This window comes from Anabas testudineus, chromosome 10 (assembly GCF_900324465.2).
Source record: "Anabas testudineus chromosome 10, fAnaTes1.2, whole genome shotgun sequence".
Lineage (NCBI taxonomy): Eukaryota > Metazoa > Chordata > Actinopteri > Anabantiformes > Anabantidae > Anabas > Anabas testudineus.
In genome coordinates, this window is record NC_046619.1 from 17,525,054 (window position 1) to 17,543,863 (window position 18,810).

The 18,810-nt window shown below is 37.0% G+C and overlaps 4 protein-coding genes across 4 annotated transcripts; all 4 read right to left on the minus strand.

Moving 5' to 3' along the window:
• Positions 1-1,597: 1,597 nt before the first annotated feature.
• LOC113160523 lies at positions 1,598-3,394 on the minus strand. The gene is made up of 6 exons (XM_026357822.1): positions 3,352-3,394; positions 2,898-3,212; positions 2,389-2,733; positions 2,174-2,299; positions 1,818-1,879; positions 1,598-1,720 (listed from the first exon to the last, which is right to left on the minus strand). The coding sequence occupies exons 1-6, from the start codon at positions 3,392-3,394 to the stop codon at positions 1,598-1,600; spliced, it is 1,014 nt and encodes a 337-aa protein (XP_026213607.1).
• A 3,236-nt stretch (positions 3,395-6,630) lies between these two features.
• Positions 6,631-8,403, minus strand: LOC113160950. The gene is made up of 6 exons (XM_026358416.1): positions 8,346-8,403; positions 7,939-8,256; positions 7,388-7,735; positions 7,128-7,253; positions 6,834-6,895; positions 6,631-6,753 (listed from the first exon to the last, which is right to left on the minus strand). The coding sequence occupies exons 1-6, from the start codon at positions 8,386-8,388 to the stop codon at positions 6,631-6,633; spliced, it is 1,020 nt and encodes a 339-aa protein (XP_026214201.1). The 5' UTR covers positions 8,389-8,403.
• Positions 8,404-11,398: 2,995 nt separating this feature from the next.
• Positions 11,399-14,132, minus strand: LOC113160522 (signal-regulatory protein beta-2-like). Its single transcript, XM_026357820.1, has 7 exons — positions 13,832-14,132; positions 13,179-13,247; positions 12,748-13,071; positions 12,195-12,539; positions 11,939-12,064; positions 11,606-11,664; positions 11,399-11,526 (listed from the first exon to the last, which is right to left on the minus strand). The coding sequence occupies exons 2-7, from the start codon at positions 13,219-13,221 to the stop codon at positions 11,407-11,409; spliced, it is 1,017 nt and encodes a 338-aa protein (XP_026213605.1). The 5' UTR covers positions 13,222-13,247; positions 13,832-14,132; the 3' UTR covers positions 11,399-11,406.
• A 3,027-nt stretch (positions 14,133-17,159) lies between these two features.
• On the minus strand, positions 17,160-18,477 carry LOC113160951 (prostaglandin F2 receptor negative regulator-like). The gene is made up of 4 exons (XM_026358417.1): positions 18,323-18,477; positions 17,896-18,216; positions 17,373-17,717; positions 17,160-17,284 (listed from the first exon to the last, which is right to left on the minus strand). Exons 1-4 carry the CDS (start codon positions 18,363-18,365, stop codon positions 17,160-17,162), a joined length of 834 nt encoding a protein of 277 aa, XP_026214202.1. The 5' UTR covers positions 18,366-18,477.
• Positions 18,478-18,810: the final 333 nt, after the last annotated feature.

An 18,810-nucleotide genomic window follows, 5' to 3' on the forward strand; every position in this document is an offset into this window, starting at 1 on the left:
CCTAAGACGATGAGAGGAGTGCCATCTTCAGGGAATTGAGACAATAGCATATCCAGCTCGTCACAAAAGTCCCCCAGCTGGCCCGGCGGTCGGTAGATCACAATGATGTGGGCTGTGATCGGTGCTGTAATCCTAACGGCATGATATTCTAAAGAAGACAGATTACTAAAGGGTGCCATAGTGAAGAACTTCCAGGTATCGGCTACTAGGAGACCAGTCCCGCCCCCCCGGCGTGATGGGCGAGGAGTGTGAGAAAAAGCAAAGCCGGTGGAGAGTGCGGCTGAGGTGGCCGTGTTTTGCGGAGTAATCCAGGTCTCCGTAAGTGCAAGCAGCTGAACAGCTGAGGTTGTAGCAAAAGCTCGAATGAAGTCCGCCTTGTTCACCGGCGACTGACAGTTCCACAGGGCAAGAGAAAAAGAGCCCAGCGGCAAAAGAGTGGGCAAAAGAGTGGGTTTGCAAAGAGTGGGTGAGCATTCCAATACATGCTACAAATTCTTGTTAAATTATGTTTTGATCAACCATCTGAAGCTGGTGTATCATTGATTTCAGTTCATAACCCAGCAAAAACCCACACACTCTCCACAATGCTTTATTAGGATCCACCCTGTCAAACAAATGAATAAAAACCTCTCCTAATACCTAATGTTAGCTAACTTAGCTAACCAGCAAGTAGGCCACAAGCCTGATGTCGCATACATTTTATTACTAAACCAGTCCTCCTGTGCTAAGTTACCTCATAAATCTACACACATATCAGAGTTTACAGTTTAGTTGAAGCTTTCATCTCTGTACTTACCTTTACATTTGCCCCAGTCTATCACCTTTTTGTCTTGACTTTCTCAACAAATCTTTACAACCAACCTCCACCAACTAGCCTCTTTCTCCGTATAGATTTATTTCAGTATTAGACCATTTCTATAAGGAACTGCAAATTGCTTCTGACAACAACACAAGATCTGGTCTTAGATTAGTTTCAGCTATCTCTCAAGGAACTAGGAAATGACTGTCTCTGCAGTAAAGAAATATAAATGTTTTTGTTATGTTTATTAAATCCAGTGTTCTCTGAATTTTAGAGTGTCCATACCTTCCTTAAATGTGAAATCTGGATTTCAGGTCATTTGGTACATTCATTTGATTCACTTTATTGAAATAGAGCCAAATCACAACACAACCAACAGAATTGTTTGTAAAATATACCCTATACACTATATAGAATTTCACAGAATGATGCACTCAAAATGTAAATGTAAAATTGTAATCAATATATTATGATATAACTTTATCAACATTCCTTAGGTGGAAGAAAGCAGTTCTAGAGATTTCTATTGTGTATGATGTAAAGGAGATATCCCGGTCAAAGACTCCTTCCTGCTTAATCACTTTTTAATCATTCTAGACAAGGCAATGCAAAGCATGAAATACACACTGCAGTGAAACAAACATAATTTGATAAGAAGAACCTATGTAACCATATTAATATTATGCTTATCTCATTCATCGTTGTACTGTAGCTCACACAGTAAAGGGTCGCACCTGTTTCTGAACTACTGTACTGTTTACATACATTTATGACACCATAAAATGCTCCATGTTTTCATCAGCATTTCACTTGTGAATACACACTTTCTTCTGTCTTCATCTCTTTCTTCTTCCTTCCTCTTGTGTCTTTCCCTCCAGAGAAGCGTAACGCAGCATAGTGCAGATCATGTCCAGCTTCAGCCTGTGCAGCAAATATAACTCTTGTTATTTAGTCACGTTGTTGCTGTTGAGAATCATCTTAATAGAAACAACAAATGTGATTTGGTATCTTCACTTACAGTATCTTTTACTGGTTGGTTTGAGTTGCCATGTGTTGCTAGTGAAGAGGCACTTTCTATTCCTAATGATCAATAACAATATGAATATTTTTAGTGCTTAATCTGACATTTAGTTCGCTGCAAATGTTTTTTTTTTTAAGTCGTACTGACATTGACATTGCGTAACAGCAAAGGCAACGTTTAAAAAAACTGGAAGTAGAGCAAAGCAATCAAGAGATTTAAATGTACAATAAATGTCTGTTGATAAGTTAACAATAACAGACTATTTTTTTTTATTTTACTGATGTTTGTCCGTTTTTACATCTACTATAAATCATTAAAGTCATAAAATGATTGATTAAATAAACAGCACTTACCTTTTATCAGTTTACACACTGATCTTGAAGTTCGGTAACAGATGAAAACAATATTTCCGATTACAGAAATGACCAAACAGACTATTAATATCACCAATGCAATAAATGGAGGATTTCTTTTTGGGTCTACAAAATAAAGGAAAAAAAAAATGCTTTGAGTGCTTTTTGATGGAAAATGACTAATCAGTCCTGCAGTATTGAACATAAAATCCTACCGATTTGCAGGTTTGTCCCATCTCCAAATAAAATCTGTCCACATGTGGCCACAGCACAGTAATAAGTCCCAGCATCAGAGGAGCTGACGTTCTTAGAGAAGCGATAAACACAGCTCCTCCCAGAGTCAGATCTCTTCTCACATTCATTATTTCCACCAGTGTAGATGATGTCTGGATGAGATTTATCTGATCCAGCTCTGAACAAGTACACACTGTGATCTCCTGGACACATCTTGTTGTCAGAGTGAGAGAGGACTGAACACTGGAGAGTCACTGAGTCTCCTGGACGGACTGGATCAGAGACTGTCTGAACAACAGTATAGTTTGATGTCCTCTCACTGTTTCCTGTTTAATAAAAACGGTGTTATAGGTCTGGGATTTCCATACACAATTTCGAAGCTTGAACATATACTGTGTAGTTCAGTGAATTAACTTTTTTAAGTTTTGTAAAAAAAAAACTTGAAAATTCAAAAAAATATTATGTTTGCACTTACAGAACATATTTTTACCTTTTACTAATAAATATTTTGCTCTCCATTTAGAATTCAGGCCCTCTCTGTCAGCACAGTGATAAAGCCCCTCGTCTTCTTCAGTGGTCCTTAAAATGGTCAAGTTGCTCGAGTTCTTACTACTATTTACTTTCAGTTTTGAGTCAGAAAACCCTGGTGCAAACTGAGGTCTGGATTCCCACATCATCACAATTATTTTGATATTCTCTCCAGCGCTCTGCTTGTACCAGTAGAGCTCTACACTGCTGCTGATTCCATCACATGTGATAGTCGCAGGTTCTCCAAGTCGAACTGTGACCACTGGAACCAGTGAAACTGGAAAAGAAAATTAAAATGCTTTTAAAATAAAACTTCAAATGTGTACAAAGTGGGAAAGTTATAACGCAGAAAGATCCTGTTGGTATATTAATTTTATACTGAGAGAAATAAATGAAAATAATAAAATATCACTTACATCCTCGGTGAAGAACAAGCAGTGTAACCCACAACACGAGCATCTTGACATTGTGTCTTAATGGGAGAGTTTTTGGTATTTCAGTCAGTGAAGGCGGTGAGATGAGTGTGATAGGTCAGACGTCAAATGCATCTGATTGGTTGCCACTGAACAGATTTCATAGAATAGAAAAAGTGTACTTCCTGTCACACTGGTGTCATCCTGGTCTTTGTCTACTTCTGTAAACAATGTGTAGATGATCCACTTGTAACTTTTGACTCTTAACCTTTCTTTAAATGTTTTTACTAGAACTATGAGCACTATGACATGGTTGTTACTCTTAATTGTTGCATTTACTGTAATAAAAATCTGAAATGTATCTAATCCTCAAACTTACAGGAAAGATTCATTGACTGGTTTTTGCATCTTTCTGTAGAATTCAAACATTATCAACTGTCCATCTGTTTGACGAGCTGTAAATACCTACATGTTCTATACCCATTGTTTGCAGTGTGGCAGTCCGGACAGAATTTCCACTGAGCTTAGCATGAACTAAATACCAAAGTAACAGTAGCACTGCAACTGAGGTATTTGCGTCTAACTAATTAAAATGTTTCTCCGTGATTAGAAAGTTTTGGAGCATTGTCATTGATTGTAATTTTTTTAAGGACAAATAACTGAAGTGCTGGTCAGACGTGGTGAAGCGACTGCGGAAGGAGGCTTCACCTGCTTTTTTCTTCTACAGTAGTTTGTAGAAGAACTGTGTGCTGCTGTACAAGAGGCCCACAGCCCCCACTGCAGTGTTAAGGATCCACATTTTAAGTAAAATTGTTGTGCTCAGCAACACAGAGCAGCAACATAAATGAGATGACAACATGAGTATGACCACTTTGATCGTTGCAGACAGTGAACACACCCCTGTAGAGGAACCTGTGTACTTCTTTCTGCAGGAAGCATGGTATGGCCTTGATCGGGCGTTCATCAACATGGCTTCAAAAGACTGTCAGAAACAGCTGCTGTTCATTTTCACTGAGACCTGATATGAAAATCATTTTAAATGAGCTTCACCATAAGGGAAAGTGGAGAAACAATCAGCTATATGAACATTTTCTGATGCAGTGTTGGCAACCATGTTAGTTCCAGTGGAAACCAGTGAGGAGCTGTTTATTAGTCCACTTGAAGAAAGACATTATGACACATTATTCCCTGTACACCCCACACACTTTCTTGGAAAGGCACAAATCCTGCAATCAAAGATTGCAAGTACTCAAAGCAGTACTGCTGGACCATTGTGACATGTATTATCTTTCTATGAAAGTAAGATTTTATCCACAGCGAGTATACAACATTTTTGTATACACTTTGTATAACACTTTTTAAACTTCTCAGCCTTTTTTTTAAATGGAGGTTTTATTTTTTCAACCATTCAAATCTGACTCGTAGTTTAAGGTGTTTATATCCAAACACTTAACAATGAGTAAAACACAGTTTGTTAGCATTTGTTCATAAGCCAAAGCCGGGACAAATAACATTTTGATGTGAAAACCACAAATATCAGCCCCAAAGACGCACATCACATTTTGCCAAATTTATTATATTAATGTGAATTTCACAGAGAAAATAGAAATTCGCAACCTGTTGGTGGCGCTAGGTGGAAGACAATGGCACGATAACATCACCGTGGAGAGCAACGCCCACATATTATGGCAGTTTGTGTATTTGTTAAATTTCAGTCTGGAACAACAACACTGACATGCTGTCATTTAGAAAAAGATGTATCCTCATTAACTTGAAATAATTTGGGGAATAATTAAGAATGAGCGGTAAAACACATTGAGTGTGCTTTCATGAAAGTTCTGTGACAGCCAATCAGATGCAATTAAATAGTTTGTCCTACCATGAGTGTGTCACCTCCGTCAATAAGAACCTCGCCATGAAGTCTTAAAAAAAACAACAACCAAAAAACAACAACAACAACAACAACAAAAAACCTGTGTCACGATGATGATGATGTTAAGTACTTTCTCACATAAATATCTACATGCAGTCTAGATGTACAGCATTTTATGGCTGTTTTTTATATCTTGTCTTATTGATTAATGAAGATGAGGGAATGTATCACTGTGCAGTTGTGGACTGGACTAATACGACTTGGACTGGGATGGCCTACATTGAAGCAGGATAGTTTGATTTGATTGATTTTTTCCTTTAGTAGACATTCAAACCCTCAGTTTTCTATGTCCAGGATGTGGACATCACTTTCTTCAAAGGTGTGGTCTTTGTCCTTGTGTTTTAACTTCCTGTGAGCTCCACTCAGCAGCATTAACCAGATTATATAAAACATCCAGGCACTATGTTAGTTCCTCTTGTTGGCAACAAGGATTCCTCTGTTGTGACCCAGGTTCCATCCACATACCTAAACTAGGTGCAGTTCATGTGAAGCAGCTTGAGTCTGTGCTCTATAAACTGGGTACACAGGTTATCCTGCTTCCATCCTTTCATACTGTTTCAGGAACAAGCATGTGGTCACATGACAAGTGCAGTTATTCTCCAGCTCTGTTTTCGTGGCTGACTATTTATTTGCAAATGCAAACCTTCCGACGGGTAAACTGTATCTAATTTAGATACAGGTCAGAAAAGTTAAACACAATTCACACATCCACCAGGTAACAACCCACTGTGATGGGGGTAGGAGGGGTTGTTGGTCATGTGTCTATTACTAAGTGAATTTCTACTCACACCCTCGACTTCCATTGTTCAGCTAACAAGAGTGAAGTGAAACCAACATGGAGGGTAAATTGTGGTCTTCAACCAACATTCCTCAGACTGATGTTGCTTCTTTAATGACTAGTGACATTTTTACATTTATTTAGACATTTTTGACATAACAGGAAAGAGGTCCAGTTGCCATGACTCAACTTCCAGAGAAAATGTACCTGATGCACTCACTGATATTGAACGTGTATAAGAATATGCAACCATGTAACTAGACCAGATGCACAAATATGCAACATTCATTAAACATTTAGGTCAGATGAATGAATACTATGAATACTAAATGTCATTTAAAACACACATCGTTAGAATTTTAATGAAAACAATAAATATTTTGGCCTAATGAAAAAAAATGTGTGCAGGATAAAGCCTCATTCAGTAAAGCAACATGAATAGTGTGTGCTATGATTAGTATTTATCAAAACGTTTGCTTTTAGAAATATTAATATATTTATATTTATTTATTTATTCACACTGTCAGAGGTCAGTATAATAAAACAAACCACAATTTTCACAGACACACATTTAGCATTTAATTTGAGAATAGACACTTTCTTCTGTCTTCAACTCTTTCTTCTTTCTTCCTCTTGCGTCTTTGCCTCCAGAGAAACGTATTGCAGCATAGTGCAGATCATGTCCAGCTTCAGCCTGAGCAGCAAATAAAACTTAGTCATGTTGTTATTTAGTGATATTTAAAATAACAACTGTGATTTGTTATATTCACTTACAGTGTTTTGTAGCGATTGGCTCAAATTGCCACGTCTTGGCTGAGCAGAAGAATTTTCTGACTCTAACAATGAGGGAAAACAGTAGTGTATAGTTATCTTCTTAAGTTTTTACACGGTGTACAGTAAAAGTGTAAAAAGGGCTAACATTTCTGAATATATATATATTTTTGTAATGTGCTGTATGTCATTTTTTATCTTAATACAAAACATTGAGATTTGATTTTACACTTTATTTATTAAATTAATGTTTAAAATAAAATCATAGCTATTACAGATTCAGTAAACAACTCTTACCTTTAAATTGTTCACACACAGGTCTTCGCTTTTGATAAGAGATGAGAACAATATTTCCAATCACAGAAATGGCCAAACAGACTAATGATATCACCAGTGCAATAAATTCAGACTTAGAGTTTTGTTCTAGAAAAGAACAGAACATGCTTTTAAACTAAATATTTAAATATTTTGAATATCACTTCCAGTAGTGAACATAAAATCCTACCGATTTGCAGGTTACAAACGTAACATATATAAGAGAATATCGATATATTTACCTTCACTTTGCAGGTTTGTTCCATCTCCAAATAAAATCTGTCCACATGTGGCCACAGCACAGTAATAAGTCCCAGCATCAGAGGAGCTGATGTTCTTAGAGAAGTGATAAACACAGCTCTTCACAGAGTCAGATCTCTTCTCACATTCATTATTTCCACCAGTGTAGATGATTTCTGGATGAGATTGATCTGATCCAGGTCTGAACCAGTACACACTGTGGTCTCCTGGACAAGTCTTGTTGTCAGAGTCAGAGAGGACTGAACACTGGAGAGTCACTGAGTCTCCTGGACGGACTGGATCAGAGACTGTCTGAACAACAGTATAGTTTGATGTCCTCTCACTGTTTCCTGTTTAATAAAAACTGTGTTAACAGTCTGAGATTTTCTAAACGTGTACTCAAAGATTAAGTAAATTTCAATTATAAATGTAATTGGTTTTAATTTGTAGTGTTGTAATTTAGTTACTTTTCTTGTCACAGTTCTTATTAGCTGATATTAATTTTTACAAACATATATATATATAAGATTTGGAAAGAAGAAATATTCATTACCTTTCACTAACAAATACGTCCCATTCCATTCAGTTTTAATCCACTCTGTGACTCCACAGTGATACATCCCTTCATCTCCTGTGATCGTCCTCAAAATAGTCAGGTTGCTAGAGTTCTTGTCTATTGTTACCTTGAATCTTGATTCAGAAAACTCTGGTCCATTCTTAGTTTTAGACTGCCACAGTGTCACAATCAATTTCAGATTCTCTCCTGCACTCTGTTTGTACCAGTGGAGCTCTTTACTTCCGAGGTCTTTACTAAAACATGTGAATGTCACTGATTCACCAAGTTCAGCTGTGATCACGGGAACAAGCGAATCTGAATTGAAAACAAAAATCAATTTAAAATGAAAATATAAAATTTAAGATGTGCTTATTTTGTATAGAATGAATGGACAGAGTACTTACATCCTTGATGAAGAACAAACAGTGCAACCCACAACATGATCATCTTGACTTTGTCTCTTCTTGAGAGTGTTTTTGGTTTTTCAGTGAGTGAAGGAGGTGAGCTGATCGTGATAGGTCAGACACACAAACACATCTGATTGGTTATCACAGTACAGATTCAAAAGTGCACTTCCTGTCACATTGGTCTCAACCTGGTCTTTTTAAGGCAACGTCACTTTTTAGTTTTAAGTTCAGCTTTTTGTCTTTGATCACACATAATATTGCGATATAAATTGTAAACAGTGGTTGATATGGTCCTTGCTGCTGCTTGTGGAGTTTACTTTAATAAAAATCGAACTGTGAAATGATCACATCCTGCATTTTAGAGGAATGACTCATAAATTCGCTTTTTTCAAGTCCTGCACCTGTGGGATTGTGTCCATTCCCCCAGATGAGAGAGTTTAGCTTCAGCTAGACCAGAATTAAGTCATTTCTGGTGAATCTTATTTACTTCATAACCATAACCTTAAAATCTTTGATTGTGGCTTCATCATGCAACTGTACAAACTGCCGGTTTGTCTGGACTTTCACTGCTTCCTCGCGAACCTATATAAAAATTTGTTTACAGCATACTGATATTATTTGACTATAAACCTGTGAATGTCTCGTGTTTAGGAATGATGCTTTTGATGCCTTGTGCTGGAGACATTATATTTTCTAGTTCTCATCTGTCCGTATGACTACCCAATTATTATGAGCACAATATCCAATGAACGCTTGCAGGGAATTCCTTCAAATTTGTGTCAACTTGGAATCAACAATGAACTGATGAGTTTTCGGTGGCCAAAGGTCAAAGGTCATAGTGAGCTCACTTTCATCCAATCCTTGAACTGAACTGAACTGATCTCACGAATGTAATTAGGGATGTTTTTTCAAATTTGCCTGAACTACCCACTTAGAGTGCACAATGAACTGTTTAGATTTTGGTGTCCACAGGTCAAAGCTCACGCTTTCAACAGACCTCTAGAATTTCAGGCAATGCCACCACTAGGTGGCACTACAATTGGTGGTTTTATTGGATAAGATCACCACCTTGCCATGTGATTTTGTTCCAAGACAACATACTAGCAAAGCTACCATGCTAAAAGACTGGTATGATCAAGGTGTGAGCTTTGCATTTCACTAGCTAATCACCTGGATGTTAGCATGATGCATTCTCTTAACTTTGCAAATTGACATATGAGATCAGTACCTGGTTTAGGTTTTCATCTTGAGTCATGTGATAGTGTAGTACTGGATAGTGTAGTGGTAACATCACTGCCTCCCATGTGGAAATCCTGCCTGTAGCCTACCTCTAGTAGGGGTCCTTAGGCAAGACCTAATGTTTACCCTGCTTACCGTGCTTGTATTGACTTGTAAGTTGCTTTCGATAAAAGCGTCTGCTAAATGTAAATGTGATGAGTTTTGGCACCGATATAACGTACTAACCTAGCATGCTAGCGGATTTTGCCACGAGTTCTTTTAGTTGTGACTGTTATACAACATAAATGCAAAAATATGACTCAGCAGATTCTAGATTACCTACTGTGGACATGGTCATTTGGATTGTTTGTGGTATTGGTATTTTGGTATTTGAATAGTGAAAGTTTTTTTCTGCATGGTTATTTAATTTGTTAACTAACTGTTGTTAATTTAGTTAATTTGTCCAATTTTGGAGTCGCTTCTGGTTGTCAAAAGTCAAAAGTCAAGGTCGTAGAATGATGATCAGCTTTTCATGTTGGGATTGCAATCAATTGTTGGAAACAATGCATTTTTCAAATTTGCTATTGTTTACTTAGACTTTCTAATAAACTGTTTAGATTTTGATTGCCAAAGGTCAGAGTTCAAGGTCACAGTGACATATGTTCATCCAATTTTTGTCATGAATGTCATGTTTTACCAACATCTTGTGTGAATTTCTTCAAACTTCGCATATATCTAATAAACACCTGGAACTAATGTCATTACATCTGGCACAAACATTCGATTAGAATCATGCATAAAATGATAAGAATACGAGTCGCACCACTGGTTAATAACGGGTATACAACCATAATGCAGTATTTCTTGTTCTTTATTGCTTTTTTTGTGACCACGCAAACTATTTGTAAACATGATTTATAACTATATCATTTATGTTTTGTCACTTGGCAAAAAGATGTATTCCAAAGCAACAGAATGAAATGGCTGGAGAACACTGAGAATAGGCTTCAGAGGATGAAGCCCTATTGACATGTAAACACGCAATAGTGTCCTGTTCAGGTTGCAGCGATAGGTTGTGAACATTAGTTGGTCACTCAGACTACTGGATCTTTCCGCATTTTGACAATATTTTCATCACTGCTAAACAGGTTTTACACTTTTCAGATTTCATAATGAAAATATTGTTGAAATGGCAGCAATTAAAGTTAAATTTGTTACTCTCTAATTTTAGAAATTGTACACATGTGGCTCACATTTCAGTGAATTCTTCACATACATGGTAGGTTGACAGCAGACACTGGAACTGGATAAATTTCATTTAAAGACATCAACACTGAACAATCATCTCACAAAGATCAGGTTGGCCAAAAAAAAAAAAAAAAAAAAGCATTAACGGAGCTTTAAGATCTGTACTGTGAACATCTCTTTAAATGTGGATAGTTGAAAGTAATAATGTGATTAGAACCATTTAGTCGCCATGATGCTTGTGAAAATCATTTGTATTCTTTACATGGTGTTTGCTTTGACAATACTGTACTACTTTTCCAAGATTAAATCTTTCTCTTGTGAAACTGAGTATCACTGTTGTGGCTCATGTTTGATCTTATCAGGGATACATGACTGCACTCAGTGATACTGATCATGTGTGACGTTGTCCGCCCTCATGTAACCAGGCCAGTCACACAAATATGTAATGTACCTCCTCAGTTTCCAACATAAGACAATAAATATGTAACATAATTAACAGATCTGCTGTAATACTTTGCAAGGAGCAACATATAAAATGTATTATAGTCAATAATATAAATCAAAATGCAATTTTTTTATATAAACACATTTATTATTTAACTTGTGAATACACACTTTCTTCAGTTTTCAACTCTTTCTTCTTTCTCCCTCTTGTGTCTTTGCCTCCAGAGACACGTATTGCAGCATAGTGCAGATCCCGTCCAGCTTCATCCTGTGCAGCAAATAAAATACAAATGCCGTTTCTGCAGGCTGAACATTCTAGATAAAAATGTATTGATTTTATTACTTACAGTCTCATGCACTGGTTGACTCCAGTTGTTATGCCTTACTTGTGAAGCACTTTCTATTCCTAAATGAAAATAAAAACATTTAATACTTAATATTTTTCAATTAATTGATGCAGATATCTAAAATGTTGATTTGAAAAACAAAAAACCCAACACCTTTACCCTCAATTATTGGTCTCAGATGCATCTCTTGATAAAGTGACAACATTTCTTGAGACAATACAACAATTTGTATCTTTTTATATTATACATTGAATAATAGTAAAATTCTAGGGTTTCTAGTTCAACCCCAGAATCTGAGGTTGAGTTAAATTAACAGATTTAAGAAACACTTACTTTGAAATCGTTCACAAACTGGTCTTGCTGGCCGGTAGACGATAAAAACAATATTTCCAGTCACAGACACAGCCAAACCGACCAATGATATCACCAGAGGAATAAGGTATGAATTAACATTTTGCTCTAAAACAAAGAGAAACAAAAAAACATTCAATATTTGTATTATATACATTTAGAATTAAAAATAAAAGACATTGGTTATGTTATTAAAATATTTTAAATATCACTTCCATTAGTGAACATAAAAACTTACCCATTTGCAGGTTTGTTCCATTTCCAAATAAAATCTGTCCACATGTGGCCACAGCACAGTAATAAGTCCCAGCATCAGAGGAGCTGACGGTCTTAGAGAAGCGATAAACACAGCTCTTCACAGAGTTAGATCTGTTCTCACATTCATTATTTCCACCAGTGTAGATGATTTCTGGATGAGATTGATCTGATCCAGCTCTGAACCAGTACACACTGTGATCTCCTGGACATGTCTTGTTGTCAGCGTCAGAGAGGACTGAACACTGGAGAGTCGCTGAGTCTCCTGGACGGACTGGATCAGAGACTGTCTGAACAACAGTATAGTTTGACGTCCTCTCACTGTTTCCTGTTTAATACAAAAGTATGTTAAAAGTCTGAGGTTTTTACATAAATTTCTACTAAACATATAATCAAAATGTTAAAAGCAAAGTAAAGTGTATTTAAGTAAATGTCATGTATAAATATATAAATTAGCATTAATAGTTTTTTAGTTTTTCAAGTTTCAAATGTGCTTAGAGACACCAAGATGTTGATAAATGAAATCACATCATTACCTTTCACTAACAAATACGTCCCACTCCATGTCGTTTTAATCCACTCTGTGACACCACAGTGATACATCCCTTCATCTTCTGTGATGGTTCTTAAAATGGTCAGGTTGCTAAAATGTTTTTCAGTTTTTACCTCCAGTCTTTTAGAAAACTCTGGTCCATACTCTGCTGATGTCTTTTTCAACAGTGCCACAATTGACTTCAGTGTATCTCCAGCTCTCTGCTTGTACCAGTAAATCTCTTTAATGCTGAAGTCTTCATCAGATAAAACACATGTGAGGGTCACAGGATCACCAAACTGAACTGTGAGCACTGGAACCAACGAATCTGAATTAGAAGTAAACATAGAAAACATTTGAAAAACACTAAATGAGTGAATGATGTAGTGTTTTTGTAGGGAGAGAAACATTTGCACAGAATAAAACAGCACTTACATCCTTGATGAAGAACAAGAAGTGTAGCCAACAACACGATCATCTTGATGTTGTGTCTTGTTGAGAGAGCTTTTGGTATTTCAGTGAGTGAAGGAGGTGAGATGATGAGACAAGTGCCTCTGATTGGTTATGACACAACAGATTCAAAGATGCACTTCCTGTCACACTGGTCTCAACCTGGTCTTTGTGAAGCACATTACCTCTACCGTGGTTACCAGTGTTCACATATATTGTTCACCTCTACCTCTTCCTTTTGAATATGCAAATAAACTTTAACGATAAATAAAGTGTGACGAGCACGAGTGGTGTTTGAAATCGCAATTGCAAACAATTGTAACGTTAACAATTGAATTATTTTGTTGATTAGAGGACAAAGTACAGCTGAGGCTGTGTAAATATGGAAAAGTATTTTGTATTTATTTTACTTTCTATCGTCCATAAGAAGTTTCCCTGTACCAACAAGGTGTGCTGCTATGTGTCTTTTTGCTAAACTGTTTATAGTGTGGACATGATTGAATTGCCAGACAGTAGACACACCGGTAAGAGGGTTTATTGTACAAAGAATTAAAATTAATTGTTCTGGAAGCCAACAGTGGCCAGGTCAGTATGATAATCACAGAGTGGGTAAATAGTTTTGATTATTGGTCACTTACGTTGTGGGTTGGAATATGAGGTATGAGGTAGTTGTAGCTGTACCAATGTCTGTAATCCCAGTCGGGGTCCATTTTGTCAAGTTTAATTCTCTTATCCAAGGTAACTGGGTGTCCGAGATGATCCAGAGAAGGCAATGAGGAAGAGCACAGGTCCAAAACACAAAAAGGCAGCAACTATCAGTCTTTTAGTGGGTAAAGGCAAAGCAAAGGTCCAGGGTCAAAAACAGAGCAAAGAAAACAAGGCTGGAAAACAACGATGCCCCACAATCTGACAAAGGGAAAATTAACTGGAGGGAGCTTGCAAAGGAACAAGAGGGCCAGGTGAAAAAAATTAAGGGATAATTAAATAAAACTAGAGACAGGAAGGACATGGAAGAAACCGGAAGTGGAACCAAAATAAAAGCACAAAAGAGGAAGTGGAACTGGAATCTGTTTTTCTTCCCAAAATGACTGAAATAAGTTGATTCACATGTGTAGATGGGGCCCCAAACTCCCCTGCTTTGTTCAACGTCACTTAGACTATGTTATTGAGGCCTTGTTCGTCACACACAAACTCCAAACAACTCAAAACAAAGATTAGCTCCCTGAGACTGGATCATAGCAATTCTATTCAATTCAGTTTTATTTGTATAGCGCCAATTCACAACAGAAGTTATCTTAAGGCACTTTACAGTGTAAGGTTTAAGACCTTACAGAGTATAATTTTACCAAAGATTATATAGAAAACCCAACAATCCCATTTAAGCAAGCTTTAGGCAACAGTGGAGAGGAAAAACTCCCTTTAGAGGAAGAAACCTCCAGCAGAACCAGGCTCTTAGTGGGCGGCCATCTGCCTCGACCGGTTGTGGTGAGTGGAACGAGAAGACAGAAAAAAGAACAGCAGGCACAAAAACAACAACAACAAGAATATTGGGCCGGTCAACTAGATTCTGGAGATGTACAGCTCCAGGCCGATGATACCTGCAGAAAAGTACAGAGAGAGGGAGACAGAGAGGAGGAAACACAACTACAGGAGAGAGAAGACACAAAGGTAATGATGTGCAATGGTGGCATTTGCATTGATACAGGAGAAAGGAGAGAGGAGAGGAGCTCAGTTGGTCAGTAGAGTTCCCCCAGCAGACTAATCTATAGCAGCATAACTACGAGATGGTTCAGAGTCACCTGATCCATCTCTTACTATAAGCGTTATTAAAAGGAAAGTTTTAGGCCTAGTCTTGAATGAGGAGAGGGTGTCTGCCTCCCGAACCTGAACTGGGAGCTGGTTCCAGAGGAGAGGGGCTTGATAGCTAAAGGCTCTGCCTCCCAGTCTACATTTGGAAACTCTAGGAAACACAAGTAAACCTGCAGTCTGAGAAGGGAGAGTTCTGCTGGGAAAATATGGAACTATGAGTTCTTAGAGATAAGACGGAGCCTGATTATTAAGTGATTTAAAAGAGAGGAGAATAATTGCTTCTTGTTAGGTTGAAACGTTTTGCTACTCATCCAAGAAGCTTCATCAGTCTGAAGACACTTGGTTGGAGCCCACAAATTTGTTTGGTTTCATTCCATCCCTTGGCCTGAATAGGCTTATTAGGTGAAACAATGAAAGGTGAGAATGTGAAAGATATAATAGTCACACCTCTGTCAACCCCTCTGCTAACACCTAAAATAGGTCGTTAAGTGTGTCAAACCTGGTGCAGGTGTGAATTGGGCCTGATCTTTCTGGGGATAGATGTAAGGGCAGCATGATAAATAGAAGACAGGTTGTGTCTGAGCCCCCCTCCTCTGTCGAGAGACAGGGTGTTGATTTGCACATGCAAGGCTTCACTCACCCCTCTCTCAAACCACTTGTCCTCTTTGTCCAAAACGTTTTAACCTTACAAAAAGGAAGTCCAGTTACCATGACTCATCTTCTGGATCAGCTAGATAACTAAATCTAACAACACATGGAACTAAGCCACTTCACTCAGTTGAAATAATTGGACAGTTATGTGCTTTGCATTTCACCACTACACCTTGATTTGATTCCAAAACAGGATTTTAGAAATTTGTAGGCCCTGAAAATGCTCCTGACATTTTTATCCCCACAGAACCCTGGCTTAGTGCAAAACTCCTGATGCATATATATCCATTTCTGGTTTTAACACATTTAAATGTGATAGGAAAAGTAATTTTTTAATGAGCAGTCTAAATTAAAGTCACCAAAGATAAGTGATTCTGTAGTCTGTTTCAGAAAAATGAAAAAAATGATCAACCAACACTTTAATGAACAATATAAGTGCTTTACTCAGAAATGACTTACATTGTGTAGATAATCATGCTCCATACAAAACATTTAGAAAGAAAAACAAAAAAACAAAACAAACAAACAAAAAACTAAACAAAACAGATCCAGTAGGATCCAATAAACTTTGATTTGTTGTAAGAGTCAGTGTCATCACCTTTACAACAAAGGCATTCATTCATTATCTTAAGCCCTTGTCCTCTTAAGGGTTGCAGGAGCCTATTCCAGCTATAAAAACGTGAGAGGTGGGGGTGCAACCTGGACAGGTCATCAGTCTATCACAGGATGACACATAGAGGCAAACAACCATACACACTCACATTAACACATATGGGCAATTTAGATTCAGCAGTTAACTTCATGTCTTTTGGTGGTTGGAGGAAGCTGGAGTAGACAGAGAGAACCGACACAGATACAATTAATCAGGTGCTTTTTACAAACAGTCATCATTTAACCTGAGAATATACACATTCTTCTGGATTCAACTCTCTCTTCTTTCTGCCTCTTGTAGATTTCCCTCCAGAGAAACGTAACGCAGCATAATTCAGATCAAGTGAACTTTCAGCCTGTGGAGCAAATAAAACACTCAGCATGGAGTCATGTTGTTTTTTAATGCAGTTGGTAATAATGTTAATCAAACATTATCGGTATCTTTACTTACGTATTGTAGCGGTGTTGAGTTGTCATGTTTTGCTTGTGTAGAATCACCATTTATTCCTAACGATGGACAAAAGGAGCAATTGTTGTTTTTAATGTTTAAACTTTTAATAATTTTCACTTATTTATTTAGAAATTATCAATCAGCATTTTCAACAAGTTTAAAGTTTAATGCTAATAAACTCAAAATGTCTTGACAGTGTGCACAGAATAAGTAACATGGCATAAAAATGAGAAATTGCTAATAAGTGATTTAAAAAACATTAAAAAAATACAGTGATTAACAGTGAATTCTTAGATGTATTTTATACCTTGGAACATGACATTGAAGTTTATTTTGTCATGTATGTTATATTTGAATTTTTTATGAAAACAGTAATATTAGAATTACTGACTCAGTAATCAACACTAACCTTTAAACACAGGTATTCGCTTTTGATAACAGATGAGAACAATATTTCCAATCACAGAAATGGCCAAACAGACTAATGATATCACCAGTGCAATGAATTCAGACTTCAGAGCATTTTGTTCTAGAAAAGAAAAGGACATACTTCTGAAAGTCAATATATTATTAAAATATTTTAAATATCACTTCCGTTAGTGAACATAAAATCTTACTGATTTGTGGGTTTGTTCCATCTCCAAATAAAATCTGTCCACATGTGGCCACAGCACAGTAATAAGTCCCAGTATCAGAGGAGCTGACGGTCTTAGAGAAGTGATGAACACAGCTCTTCACAGAGTCAGATCTCTTCTCACATTCATTATTTCCACCAGTGTAGATGATTTCTGGATGAGATTGATCTGATCCAGCTCTGAACCAGTACACACTGTGATCTCCTGGACACGTCTTGTTGTCAGAGTCAGAGAGGACTGAACACTGGAGAGTCACCGAGTCTCCTGGACGGACTGGATCAGAGACTGTCTGAACAACAGTATAGTTTGATGTCCTCTCACTGTTTCCTGTTTAATACAAAAGTCTTAAATGTCCAAAGATATAGCCAAAGTTTAAAAACATTTAAGTTAATAAAGTTTAAATATATAAAATAGTATAAATGTTTTTTTTTTCTAATTATTTTTTCAAGTTGTTATATTGTGCTTAGAGACACTAAGATGTTGATAAATGAAATCACATCATTACCTTTCACTAACAAATACGTCCCACTCCACCTAGTTTTAATCCACTCTGTGATGCCACAGTGATACATCCCTTCATCTTCTGTGATGGTTCTTAAAATGGTCAGGTTGCTAAAATAGTTTTCAGTTTTTACCTCCAATCTTTCAGAAAACCCTGGTCCATACTGTGCTGATTTCTTTTTTAGTGTCACAATTGACTCCAGAGTATCTCCAGCTCTCTGCTTGTACCAGCGAATATCTCTACTACTGAAGTCTTCAGCAGATAAAACACATGTGATGGTCACAGGTTCACCAAACTGAACTGTGAGCACTGGAACCAACGAATCTGAATTAGAAGTAAACATAGAAAACATTTGAAAAACACTAAATGAGTGAATGATGTAGAGTTTTTGTAGGGAGAGAAAAATTGCACAGAATAAAACAGCACTTACATCCTTGATGAAGAACAAGAAGTGTAGCCAACAACACGATCATCTTGATGTTGTGTCTTGTTGAGAGAGCTTTTGGTATTTCAGTGAGTGAAGGAGGTGAGATGATGAGACAAGTGCCTCTGATTGGTTATGACACAACAGATTCAAAAATGCACTTCCTGTCACACTGGTCTCAACCTGGTCTTTGTGAAGCACATTACCTCTACCGTGGTTACCAGTGTTCACATATATTATTCACCTTTACCTCTTCTTTTGAATATGCAAATAAACTTTAAGCATAAAAAAAGTGTGACAAGCACGAGTGGTGTTTGAAATCGCAATTGCAAAAACAATTGTAATTTATTAGTAAGATTACCAATTGAATTGATTTGTTGATTAAAAGAGAAAGTACAGCTGAGGCTGTTGTGAATATGGAAAAATATTTTGTATTTATTTTATTTTTTATTGTCTGCAAGAAGTTTCCCTGTACCAACAAGGTGGGCTGCTGT